The sequence below is a fragment of the Callospermophilus lateralis genome, chromosome 8, assembly GCF_048772815.1.
Source record: "Callospermophilus lateralis isolate mCalLat2 chromosome 8, mCalLat2.hap1, whole genome shotgun sequence".
NCBI classification, from domain to species: Eukaryota; Metazoa; Chordata; class Mammalia; order Rodentia; family Sciuridae; genus Callospermophilus; species Callospermophilus lateralis.
Window position 1 is genome coordinate 91,354,865 of NC_135312.1, and position 13,711 is coordinate 91,368,575.

Genomic DNA, 13,711 nt, shown 5'->3' on the forward strand with positions numbered 1-13,711 from the left:
CAAAGTCTTCAGAAGATCTCCTACAGTCCTTCCTTTTCTGGCAGTGACTTTTAGAAATATTCCAAATCACCAAAGAAAAGTCAAACTTTTCTATTCCACTTCCCTGCCCCTTTCCCTGATTTTTTTCCATTAGAAGGAGAAGCTGGTGTTATGTGATGAAATTTAGCAGATAGTATTCTATATGTTCTCTATCTATGAGCTTCATCTATGGACCTCATCTATAGGCCTCATCCCAGGAATGAAAAGACATTGCTTCCTTATGGAACATTTCAGTTAGGATTATTTCCACATTTGGATCATCCTTCCTCCCTGTTTGCATTTCTTTATTTCTCATCTCAATTCTTTCATGCAACAGGTGGGATAAAGACTTCTTCGGACTCCCCATTTCCAACCCTCTCTAACCTTCTTCCCAGCTCTGGCAAAGCCTAATGGGTGAGGAATGGGAGCCACGGTGAAAGAAGTATAGGAAAGAAGTATTCCTAGGTTGATCTTTATGTTTCTTTGTAATGAAAAAGAGTACAATTCCAAGGGCCAGAATGTCTAGGGAAAGAGGCCATTAGAGAAGCTTTGACCAGGTGTTCACCTATGTTAGTTCAGTTCATAAGGGTAGCAGTTAGAGTTCTAGTTTTAGATTTCAATCTTTGTTAAAGAATTGAATAATCTACAGGTCTTGTGTTTATTTGAGGATGTTAATAGATATGAGAAACCATTGATAAATATCTTACAGAATTACTTTAAATAGATATTTGTTTGTATTCTACTATATGGATGTTATCTAGTGAAATTAGTTGATTTTATTTTTTAAAAAACTGATAGATCTCCTTTAAACTCACAAGTGGAAAATTCTAGTAGTTCTTAATTTATTTTGAGAAATCAGACATATTTTTAAACATTCAATTTACTTATGGCATTTATCAATGGAAATCACTGTATGATAAAAACTATAAAAACTACATTTTGCAGGCTTGGTGGTGCAGACATGTAATCCCAGCAACACTAGAGACTGAGGCAGGAGGATCACAAGTTCTAAGCCAGCCACAGCTATTTAGTGAGGCCCTAAGCAACCTAACTTAGCAAGACACCTTCTCAAGGAAAAAAAAAGGAGGTGGGTAAGTACTGGGAATGTAGGTCAGTGGTAGCTCAGTGATAAAGAACCCCTGAGTTCAATCTCCAGTACCAGCTACAACCACAACCACAACCACAACCACAAAAATTTACATTTTATTCTAAGTAGCAATTATTTCTAAGAAATAGGTTGATGAAATTACAAAGACTTAATGATAGGGTTTATAAATGTGTATTATTTTGAGATACACAAAATTTTTCAAAAATATAATATTCTCAGGGATATAAGCAAAAAAACAAAAGAACTAACAAAAGGAAGATTTCTTCAAACAGTGTAACAAAAGCAATTGTCTAGATGTGAGGACTCTCGACTTTAAACATGAAAAGCAAACATGTACTAAGTCGGTTTGTATTTTCATGGGAATAATCTATTACTATTAGTGCCATAAACAGGTTCAATAACTTGCTGTGCAGCATTTAACTTCTCTGCTTTTGTTTTTCTTTACTTTTCAAAATGAGAACTAGCTTCTTAAGTGCAAAGTGCATTAGAAAATGCAAGAATTTTCATAATATGTTATTGGCCTATGATATTCTATTTTAACATTGATAACATCCATTTGGAGTAGGTATGACAATGATAAATTGTGGCAATAACAGATTCCCAAATTCAGAGCTTACTTCCGCTTTCATGGTAAAGACTTGCCCTGGAGAGAGCAGACAATTCAAATGCAAGCTTGCTTCACCCAGAAAGCACAATGTCTGTACATTCTTGAGTTTCATTAACATAACCTGAAAATGAGATCACAGGAAATGTAATAGTGAATAATGGCACATCAAATGAAATTTATTAACTAGCATAAAATCACCCCTATAAGTAAATCTTTATGAGGAACAATCATCTTTAGCTGGAAAAATACACATGTTTATCCTTTTAGGAGAAGACAATGAAATATTTAAAGATTTCTGTTTCCTAGACAAATGATTCCTTCAGGTCCCTAACAAGTCTGCTTTAGGTTTTCTAAAAACATATAGCTAGTATTTTACCTTTTTTATTGATTTTTCCTGCAACAGACACCGAATTCCTTTTCAACTTGGAGTCGAGGAGGAAGCTGGAAAACACAAACAAACAAACAAACAAACAAAACAGAGCTAGCATCTCTCCATTTTAAGGCTGAATAAAGAAATATGATAAAGTCATGGTTGCCTTTCACAGCCATGGGGAAAACAGCTTTACAAAAAAAACTGGCAAGACAATCTCCATCTTAAAAGAAAACAAAATCATTACAAATTTCAAGTACATCAAAGCCAAAATTTTATTTTGATTTTGAGGGAAAATAATCTGAGCATTGGGAATTTGCTTTCTCTTTACTTTATCCAAAATATTATTCTCAAAAAGATATGGCATGATTGTTTAGTACTTCAGATTTTTGTGGAAGAATCTTTGATTGACAAAGATATTCATAATCTCCTGGATTGTGGTACAACCCACAATTCTGCTGTAGATGAATGAGTCTAATGAATCTCTATCATACAGCTCTATAGTTCACCAGTGGGCCATAAAATAATCCCAAAACACAAAAGCTTCCAACAGTTCTTCAGGGCAAATGATTTTTATGATTACTTATAATTTATTTGAAACAGAAGAGTGCTTAAAGGGTCACTAAAATTAAGAAAACTAAAATTGTTTCATTATGAGAGCTAATTTTGAATTTTAGCAAGAAATCTGTCTGCTATATGACCTTTGGTAACAGTGTAAATTCCCTATATCACATATGTAGATAGTTGGAATAACATGAGTTTTACAAAGGAAAATCTGTGGTCAGGACATTATCAGTGTTGTTTTGAATTGGTCTCTGTTTTCAATTGCTGCTCTCCTTGCTTCGTGTTATTTTTAGCTTCTTGTTAGCAGTTTCTTTCCAATTAAGTTTATGATGTGAAGTAATGCACACTTGTATCAACAATATTTTGGGGCTGTATTTTTCCTATAAGTGGACTTTAAGTACTATCCATTCTGGTGCAAAGAGAATCATCATAATCCTATTGTTAAAACAGATGCGCTCATAATTCCTCTAAGATTTATTTTGTCTGTACATGTTGAGTTCAGTACACTTTGGCTTAAATGCTTTTTTCCTCTTTGAGTTCATTCTTTTTTTTTTCTCCAAATAATATCCTTAAATTATGGCTCATATATTTTTGTAGTCAAATGTTCACCTAACCTATTTGGTTCATATTTATTTCAATGTACATATAACATAGAAAATTTTTTCATGCCATGTTCTTTATCAAAAGAGAAATTCATCCTCCCCCTACATCCCCCTCCCCTTCCATCTTCCTTCTTTTATTTTTGCAGTACTGGAAATTGAATCCAGCGCCTCACACTTGCTACACAAGTGCTCTACCACTGAGCAATATATCCAGATGTCTCTCTTTTTTTTTAATATTTTATAAAAATTAAATATAACCTACCTTATTGCTGAAGGGATTATTATACAACATATTTTCATTTTGGGAAGTGTAACCTAGAAATACAAACTCTGTTACTACCTCTATAGTCATTTGCATATATAGTGGTTCACTTATTCAATACTTTAAAAACATGACATATACAAAGTCTAGGATATGGGTCAATAGAAAGATTAGTAAACAGATCAAAAGGGTGTATTGGAAAAGTCCCCCTTGGCAAGTGTGCTATTACTTTCTCCTCCTCACAGGGATTGACTAGGGTCAGATATGGCAGAGTCATTTCACTTCAGAAACAATCTTTATAGTAATACCTTTGAGGAACAATCTCCCTTTTTTCATATCTTCTTCATTTTCTTTTCACCATTCACCAGGATTGGTCAGTTGCAAAACATACTTGCTCCTTCTGTACACCATTGACCTACACCATTGCTCCTCCTGGTTTTACTACATGGTTCCTATTTTCCATCCCAACTACAGGACTCAGTCTTATTCCTTCTCCATCCCACAGTCAGCGCTTTGGTTCAGGCTGTAGACAGTTGCCTCTGGATCATTCACCAGTTCTGTAACTGGTCGCTAGATCCTCTCTACCTTCCCAGTATTCAGCACACACTCCTGCCTCATCACCTGCAATGCAAGTGAATCGCTCTCTCAAACGTTACTCAAATTTCATTCGCTCTATCAATAGTTTCATTTATCAACCATTGGCCTCCATTTCATTATCAGTCTTTATAGACCATCTCCATGTACAATTCTTACATTTTACATGTGAGAAAACAAGCCTGGAGAGATTAAGTCACATGCCACAGGTAACAACTAACTAGTAAGTTGTGAATAGGCAGGTCAGTCAGTCAATGCACATGCTTCTTTCACTCTATTACAATTCCTCTGCCATTGCTATTCTAGAATCACATAACATTTATGTTGGACATCAAGTTGTTTTACACATAAATGTAAAATCTAGGTGAATGTTTACACTGACTTACCTAGTCATATTGGGTTTTCATTAATATCAAAATTGGTTTTAATGTAACTTCATTTTAGTCTTAGATTCTTCCATTAATAACCGACACTTACCACTAGGATGATGCACAATGGTGAGTTTATCTAGAAGAAAAAAAAAAAAAAACACATTCTACTGAGTTTTGTTCAACATTTACCCCAAGATCTTTTCTTTTTGTTGTCTGACAGTGGTGTGTCTTGGTGGCTATGAATCTCGCAGTCTGATTAAAAAAAAATTACTCACCCTAAATTTATCTCCCTCTGGTCACTAAGCACGAAACCATATCTTTCATTCCTTTAATTTTTTTCTCTTCCAACACTTGTCCCAAGGTGTATATGGTTTTAGTTTTGTTTGACAATTAAAAGCTTGCTATTCAGCCTTGAAATTCCTTTAGCCCGAGCTATTCCATTCTTTTAAAACATCAATATTATTCAGGAATAATTACATATGGTATAATTTAAATATTTCTAAGTGTATACTTTGATTATTTTTGAAAAATCTGAAAAATCACCTACCCACCAAATCAATAGCATAAAGATAATTTCATCTGTAGAGAATATTCCTTCATACTCTCATGTCAAATTTCATTGAAACATTACTCATGATAGCCACCAATTTCTATCTCTATAGATTAGAATTCCAGATAAATGGAATTATATAGCATGTATCATTTGTGTCTGATGATCTTTTATTTAGTATACTGATTGAGATTCATTTCTGTCATGTATAATAGTATCCCTTCTTACTGCTTGACTAGTATCTTATAGTATAAATATATTATGATATAATTACCTATTTTTCCTGTTCAACTTTTGGATTATTTCCAACAATTCATCTACTGCTCTTTTTTATTTTTAGCCTTAGAACACACTGTTTTCTAAATTTATTTCCATTCTTTTTCTCCCATCCTCCTTCAGTATGGACATTTTATTTGTAATACTCCTCAGCTAATTTATTTCTGCTTGTATAAAATTTTGCCTCCTTTCCTTACCCCATTCTTGTTTATTAAATATACAAAATATTTACATAGTTCTGAAAGTCAGAAGTGTACACAGAGAATTATGGATTTTTTTTCTTTTTGAGCCAGTTTAGGTAAGTTTTGGTTTTGAAGTAATTTGTTCTTTTTTAGCTAAGTAATAATAAATATGGTGGCAAAAGTTGTTATATTTCCTTAACATGTCTTTAATGCCTATAGGATCTGGTGTGATAACCCACTTTATTTAGTTTCTACTTTGGATAACTTGTTTTCTTTTTTTTCCTTGATAATTCCTTCACAACCTTATCAATTTTATTTATCACTTATAACTTATTTTTGGCTTTGTAAATTCTCTCTTTTGTTAAGTTCTTTCCTTTTTAAAAATTAATTTCCGATATTATTTCTTTACTCTTGCCTATTTTTGAGTTTTCTAAATGTAAAGTTAAATCATCGATCTAAAACTTTTTTGTTTTTGCTATCAAAATTTTTATATTTATAAAATTTCCTCTGTTAACCATGTAACTATTGGAGTTGTATTCTACACATTTTGATACATTTCTTTCATTATCCTTTGAGTTGAAATATTTTCTTTTCATTTCTTATTTGACCCATTGATTTTTTTGAAATGTTATATTTAATTCCTAAAAAAATTTAGAGAGATTTTCTAGGTAGCTAATTTGTTATTTTCTAATTTACTTATACTGTGGCAAGACAATATGATATCAAAATCTTTCAGAGCACATGTGAGGTCTCAATTCTTTTAAGTAAAATAATGTTTGATGGTTCAACATATCTTCTATCTTGGTGGAAGTCCCATGCACACCTTTAACAAACATGAGTTTTTTTGATGCCTTGTTCTGTAAATGTCAGTTTGATCAAGTTAGTTGAAATATAGTTCTGGACTTTTGTATTTTCATTGATTTTTGTTTATTTGTTCTATTAATTACTAAGAAAAAAGTAAAAATATCTCTGAGATAGCAAAAACAACTCTAAGCAGGAAGTGTGAATCAGGCAGCATAGCAATACCAGACCTCAAACTATATACTACAGAGCAATAGTAACAAAAACAGCATGGTACTGGTACCAAAACAGGCGGGTGGAACAATGGTACAGAATAGAGGACACAGAAACCAATCCACAAAACTACAACTATCTTGATAAAGGGGCTAAAAGCATGAAATGGAGGAAGGATAGCATCTTCAACAAATGGTGCTGGGAAAACTGGAAATCCATATGCAACAAAATGAAACTGAATCCCTTTTTCTCGCCATGCACAAAAGTTAACTCAAAATGGATCAAGGAGCTTGATATCAAATCAGAGACATGGCATCTGATAGAAGAAAAAGTTGGCTACGATCTACATACTGTGGGGTCCGGCTCCAAATTCCTCAATAGGACACCCATAGCACAAGAGTTAATAACTAGAATCAACAAATGGGACTTACTCAAACTAAAAAGTTTTTCTCAGCAAAAGAAACAATAAGAGAGGTAAATAGGGAGCCTACATGCTTGGAACAAATCTTTACTCCTCACACTTCAGATAGAGCCCTAATATCCAGAGTATACAAAGAACTCAAAAAACTAAACAATAAGATAACAAATAACCCAATCAACAAATGGGCCAAGGACCTGAACAGACACTTCTCAGAGGAGGACATACAATCAATCAACAAGCACATGAAAAAATGCTCACCATCTCTAACAGTCAGAGAAATGCAAATCAAAACCACCCTAAGATACCATCTCACTTCTGTAAGATTGGCAGCCATTATGAAGTCAAACAACAACAAGTGCTGACAAGGATGTGGGGAAAAGGGTACACTTGTACATTGCTGGTGGGACTGCAAATTGGTGCAGCCAATTTGGAAAGCAGTATGGAGATTTCTTGGAAAGCTGGGAATGGAATCACCATTTGACCCAGCTATTCCCCTTCTTGGTCTATTCCCTAATGACCTAAAAAGAGCATGCTACAGGGACACTGCTACATCGATGTTCATAGCAGCACAATTCACAATAGCAAGACTGTGGAACCAACCTAGATGCCCTTCAATAGACGAATGGATAAAAAAAAATGTGGCATTTATACACAATGGAGTATTACTCTGCATTAAAAAATGACAAAATCATGGAATTTGCAGGGAAATGGATGGCATTAGAGCAGATTATGCTAAGTGAAGCTAGCCAATCCCTAAAACAACAAATGCCAAATGTTTTCTTTGATATAAGGAGAGTAACTAAGAACAGAGTTGGGAGGAAGAGCATGAGAAGAAGATTAACAATAAACAGGGATGAGAGGTGGGAGGTAAAAGGAGAGAGAAGGGAAATTGCATGGAAATGGAAGAAGACCCTCATGGTTATACAAAATTACATACAAGAGGAAGTGAGGGGAAAACAAGGGGGAGAAATGAATTGCAGTAGATGGGGTAGAGAGAGAAGATGGGAGGGGAGGGGAGGGGATGGGGGATAGTAGAGGATAGGAAAGGCAGCAGAATACAACAGACACTAGTATAGTAATATGTAAAACAGTGGATGTGTAACCGATGTGATGCTGCAATCTGTATACGGGGTAAAAATGGGAGTTCATAACCCACTTGAATCAAAGTGTGAAATATGATATGTTAAGAACTATGTAATGTTTTGAACAACCAACAATAAAAATTAAAGAAAAAAAATATCTCTGAGCACTGTCAAGTTGCTTCATGAGTTTTTAATTTTGTATTTAGGATAATTATATCTTCCTAGTTGAATTTTATTTTTGTCATTATGTAATATTTTCTTTTATCTCTTGCAGTAATCTTTGAAGTTTATTTTGTCTTCTGCTAATGTGACCGTGCCAATTTTCCTATGCTTACTGTTGGTGTGGCAGATTCTTCACCATCTTTACTTCCAAATTATCTGTGTTATATTTTAAATGTATGCCTTTCAGACAGTGGAAAGTTAGATATTGATTTTTACCCAGTCTGAAAATAACTGCCTTTTAAATGAGGTATTTAATCCATTTATATTTAACATAAATATTGAAATGGCTCAGCTTAATGCAACCATCTTATTCTTGGTTTTTCATTTATCTGTTTTGTTTAAGTTCCTCTTCTGCTGCTTTCTTGCTTTCTATTTTGTGAATCAAACAATTATTTTTTATTAGAGCTTTATAGTTCTACATATGGTTGGGTCACCCTGAAAAACTCATACATGTGTGAAAATTGACTTCAGTTCAGGATCTCCTCTTTCCTTCAACCTTTCCCCTCCCGTCTTTTCCCTCCTTTCCCATTCTCCTTCTTCTACTTCACTGAACTTCACTGAATTAACCTCATCTATTAATTTATATTTGATTAGTTCCTTTTTTATCCTATTCTTCCCTCTTTATTTCCTTTATTTTACTCTAGCTTCACTCCACCTATGAGAGAAAGCATTCGACATTTGAGTTAGTGAGTTTGGCTAATTTCACTTTGCATGATCTTATTTCTATCCATTTACTGGCAAATGCCATAATTTTATTCCTTTTTTATGGTTGAGTAGAACTCCATTGTGTGTGTATGTGTGTGTATGTATGTATGTGTATATATTTCCCACACTTTCTTAATCCATTAATCTACTGGCAGGCATTTGGGTTGATTCATAATTTGGTTGATTCATAATTTAGCTATTGGAATTATGCTGCTATGAACATTGAGGTGGCCGTGTCAGTGTAGTATGATAATTTTAGATATTTTAGAAAAATACCAAGGATGGAATAGCTATGTCATATGGTGACTCCATCTCTAAATTTTTGAGGAATATCCATATTGCTTTCCAGAGTGTTTGTACTAGTTTGTAGTCCCACCAACAATGTACAAGTGTACCTTTTTCCTCAGAACCATGCAGTATTTATTTTTATTGTTGTTTATATTCTTGATCTTTGCCATTCTGATTGGAGTGATATGAAGTCTTAGTTCAGTTTTTATTTGCATTTCCCTGATTGCTAGAGATGTTAAACATTTTTTCAAGTGATCAACATTTTCCAACATACTTATTGGAAATTTGTGTTTCTTTTTTTGAGAAGTTTCTGTTTAATTCTTTTGCCCAGTTATTGATTGGGATTTTTTTTTTGTGTGTGTGTATGTGTGTGCTTTTAGTTCTTTGTATATCCTAGAAATTAATGCCCTGAGGTGTAGGTGGCCAAGATTTATCTAATTCCATAAGGCTCTCTCTCTCTTCATGATTTTAATTATTTAATTTGCTGTACAGAGCTTTTAGTTTAATAGCATCCTACTTACTGATTTTATTTCTTATGCTTTGGGGATCTTGTTAAGAAAGATGGTACCAGCACCTATATGATGGAATGTTGACCCTATGTTTTCTTGTAGCAGTTAAAAAGTTTCTGGTCTATGATCCTAGGTCTTTGATCCATTGTGATTTAGGTTTTGTGCAGGTTGAGACAGAGAGAGAGAGGGATCTAGTTGCATTTTTCTACAATACCATTTATTTTAAAAAGGCTGTTTTGATATATTTTTTGCATCTTTGTCAAATACCAGACAGCTATGGGCATGTGGATTTATCTCTGTGCCTTCTATTCTGTTCCATTGGTCTTCATGTCTGTTTTGATGCCAATACCATGCTGTTTTTGTTAGCACAACTCAGAAGCATAATTTCAGATCAGGTATTGTGATGCCTACTGCTTCACTTTTCTTGCCTAGTATTACTTTGTCTATTCTGGGTCTATTTTCTTTCAAATGAATTTAAGAATTTTAAAAAATATTCTGTGAAGAAGGTAATAGGGATTTGATGATGGTTACATTGAATCTGTATATTGCTTTGGTAGTATGGTCATTTTGATTCTACCTGTCCAAGAACATGGGATAACTTTCCATCTTCTAAGATCTTTTTCATTTTTTTTCCCTCAGTATTTAAAGGGATAATTGACATGGGAGCAGATGTCTCTGTGATCTCAATAAGACATTGGCCAGAAGGATGGACTATACATATAGCTCCTGCTATTTAAAAGCTATTAGTCAAATTTCTAAGCCTGCCCAGAGTACCCAGTTCTTCAATGGAAAGATGAAGACAGCAACACAGGACTTTTATAACCTTATGTCCTTCAAAGTTTGCCAGTAAATTTATGGGGTTGTGATATATTAAGCAATATGGGAGTTTTATTAATGAATCCTAATTTAGTGGTAACTTCTCAAATGCTTAATCAAGGATTTATCTCCACTAAAGAACTGGGAAAAGATCAACAGAGAAGGTGCGCACCTATACCACGGTCCCCTCAGCAAGGATGACATGGATTGGGATATTTACCTAATAAGCCTTTTTAATGGAGGCATTGATCTCTTCTTGGACCCAGAAAAAAGCAGAAAAATAAATTGGCTGTCTGATGATCCTGTCTGAGTTGATCAACAGCCCCTCACAAGGGAAAAACTTTGAGTGGTTCATATATTAATTCAAGAATAGTTTCAAGCTGGTCACATTGAACCTAATTTTAGCCCATGCAATTACCTCAATTTTTGTAATAAAGAAAAAATCTAGTAAATGGAGATTGTTACAAGATCTCAAGCAATCAATGGGAATTAATGGGTGCTTTAGAGCCTGGGCTTCCTTTTCCAGCAGCTATTCCTCTTGATCAGCAATTAATAGTAATACATTTGAAAGACTGTTTTTCACTATACCTTTGCATCCAACAGAGTATAAGAGATTTGCATTTAGCATCCCAGCTGTGAATTTCAAGGACCCTGTAAAAAGGTTACTGCTGGAAAATTTTGCCCCAAGAAGTTTCTACTCATCAAACATGGAGGTCCTGAAGCCAAAGTTCAAATGACTAAAGATTGGACTGGATGTGTTATCCTGACCCCAGCAAGAACAACAGGATGAGGAGGAAGAGGAGAACTCTACAAACTCAGAAGGCCAACTTGCCAACATGGGCACAACTAAAGAACCGGACGTATCAGGTTGAGTGGATGATTGAACAAAGGGAGGTGCCAAGTCTCCAATCACAATATTTGTGGTTATGTTGGCTTAATTGAGCTGCCAGGTAAGTGGAGTTCATAGGGAAACTTATTGGACCTATTTTCCAGATCTACGTTTAGTACACCTAGCAGTGGACTAGAGAATCCATCCCAGTATTTACAGACAAACACATCACACCTATTCACGTAACTGGATTTAGTTATACTGGCTACAGTGGGAATCTACTTATATGTTGGTTCCATGATAAACATGCTGGCTGTTTAAAAGTAAACTTTGAGGAAAAGATGGCATATGGGGGACATAGATCAGCTAATCATACTGGCCCCTGGGACTTAAGGTCATTTGTCTGGACACTTATTAAAATGGGACTTTCTCAAAACAAGCCAGTCATTCTCAAAGAACATCCACCAATACCTTACCACCCTAGTTATTCTGTAATAGAATTTGGCACCTTTCCTAAATGGATGGAATAGGCAACTATCTTACCAGTGCAACATAAAGTCTCTAGAAATGGTGGATTTATTTTGTATTGGTTTCCAAGAATTGATAAGAGACAGCTACATCAGGTTTCCTTGACTCCTGGAGGATTTGTTGGTGATGTCCTGACTTTCAGTGATGGTGGCATGCAAAATGATCTGTGGCACTTAATAGCTGCCTCAAAATTTCTCCAGCACACAGAAGGCCACAAGCTTGACTTTATAGACAGGAATTGCAAAGAGGGCTTTGCTATGGTCTGTGGGCCTGTGTTCAATCTCCTTATGCTTTAATTTCGGGAAACGTGAGAGTAAAAAGAAAAGGAGAAAAATATCATGTATGCTGTAATCTAACCAACTGTATCACCAGATATAATAGAGGGAAAGGAATAATCATTCTTTACCAACCCTCCTTTGTTTTACTTCTAGCTAACATTTCAGGGCCATGGTAGGCTAATGTTGGAATTCAAGTTTTAAAACAAATGCATGCCCAGCTAGGCAGACCCTGATTATGCTATTGGCTTTATAGTTCTTAGAGTAGTTGTTTTAATATTCTTTATAGCCTCTACTATGAAAGTTTCTGTGTCTTATCGCAAATCATTTAAAATGCTCATTTTCTTAATAATTTGGCTCAAAATGCTTCCAAGGCCCTACATTATCAGGTAAATATTGATGAAAAAATTGAGACTAAATTAAATTCTTTGGAAGCTACTGTCCAAAGAATTGGAAATATTGAAAATGAATGTTCCACTCCCAAATTTGATCAAGGGCTTGGTTGCCATGCTGGCTATAAATGTGTCTGCATTATTGCAGCCAAATATAATATTTCCCAATGGAGCTGGGAAAAGGTAAAAAAATCATCTAATGAGCATTTGGCACAGCAATAATAACAGTTTGGGTTTTTGGGACTTACATCATCACATTCAAGATATTCAAAATAGCATGATTGATTCCCTGGATCCTGCATTTTTAGCTGAACAAATACTTCATGACTTAAATGGTTTCAATTCTGGAAATATATTGAAACATTCCATGTGCTATATTTTTGGAATAATATGTTTGCTACTAAAATTCTCTTTTGTGTCATAATAATAGGTTGCTGTAACCTCAGAGAGGAGATCTGGGAACTTCAAGTTACTGCATTTAAAAAATAAAGAAGAGGGAAATGTTGAAAGCAGTTAATAAATCAATGCTTTGAATTATGCAAAACCTGGACAATGAGGCATTGCTTCTGGGAATCTTGTGGTGTGAAAGTGTCTGGGGGAATGTCCATTTGCAAAAATCATGGCTCCTGTTAATGGGGAGATTCTATGCTTGTCAAGGAATTTGCTAGTTTAAAAAGCCTTGGTTTCAAATCCCAGCTGCCCAGAGGTAAAAGAGATGGGCATAACCTGCTAAGCCTCAACCATATTGTTTTTCTCAAACTTCATCCTTTTTACCTCAAGAATTTTTTCATACTGAAGCCCTTTGGTGTTCCTACCTATAAAAATAAAATGCATATTCTCATTTTTTTTGTTAGATCCATTCTCCACCAGAGCTGGATCATCCCCTGCTTTTCACTAATAATTCAGTCTTGTCTTATTTCTATAATTTTTAATGAATTTTCTTAATCTAGCTCACTGCTTGTGTTGGTTAACTGTTCACCCACTGCACTGGATGCAGTGGATGACAAGTATTCTATAATTTTCATTGTAGATCACTTTTATATCCTTAGTTAGATTAATTCCCAGATATTCACTTTTTTGAGGTTATTGTGAATGGGATGATTTCTCTGATTCCTTCCTCTGCTGA

The 13,711-nt window shown here is 34.7% G+C and overlaps 1 protein-coding gene across 1 annotated transcript in view; it reads right to left on the minus strand.

The window, feature by feature from the left end:
* Positions 1-1,837: 1,837 nt before the first annotated feature.
* Positions 1,838-13,711, minus strand: part of Bank1 (B cell scaffold protein with ankyrin repeats 1) — a 281,934-nt gene continuing 270,060 nt past the window's right edge. Inside the window, exons 14-17 of the mRNA XM_076864747.2 lie at positions 4,603-4,632; positions 3,532-3,584; positions 2,110-2,174; positions 1,838-1,854 (exon numbers count right to left, since the gene is read on the minus strand). Coding sequence (XP_076720862.2) covers positions 2,115-2,174; positions 3,532-3,584; positions 4,603-4,632 — 143 coding nt within the window. The 3' untranslated portion in view covers positions 1,838-1,854; positions 2,110-2,114. The remainder of the gene's footprint in view (positions 1,855-2,109; positions 2,175-3,531; positions 3,585-4,602; positions 4,633-13,711) is intronic.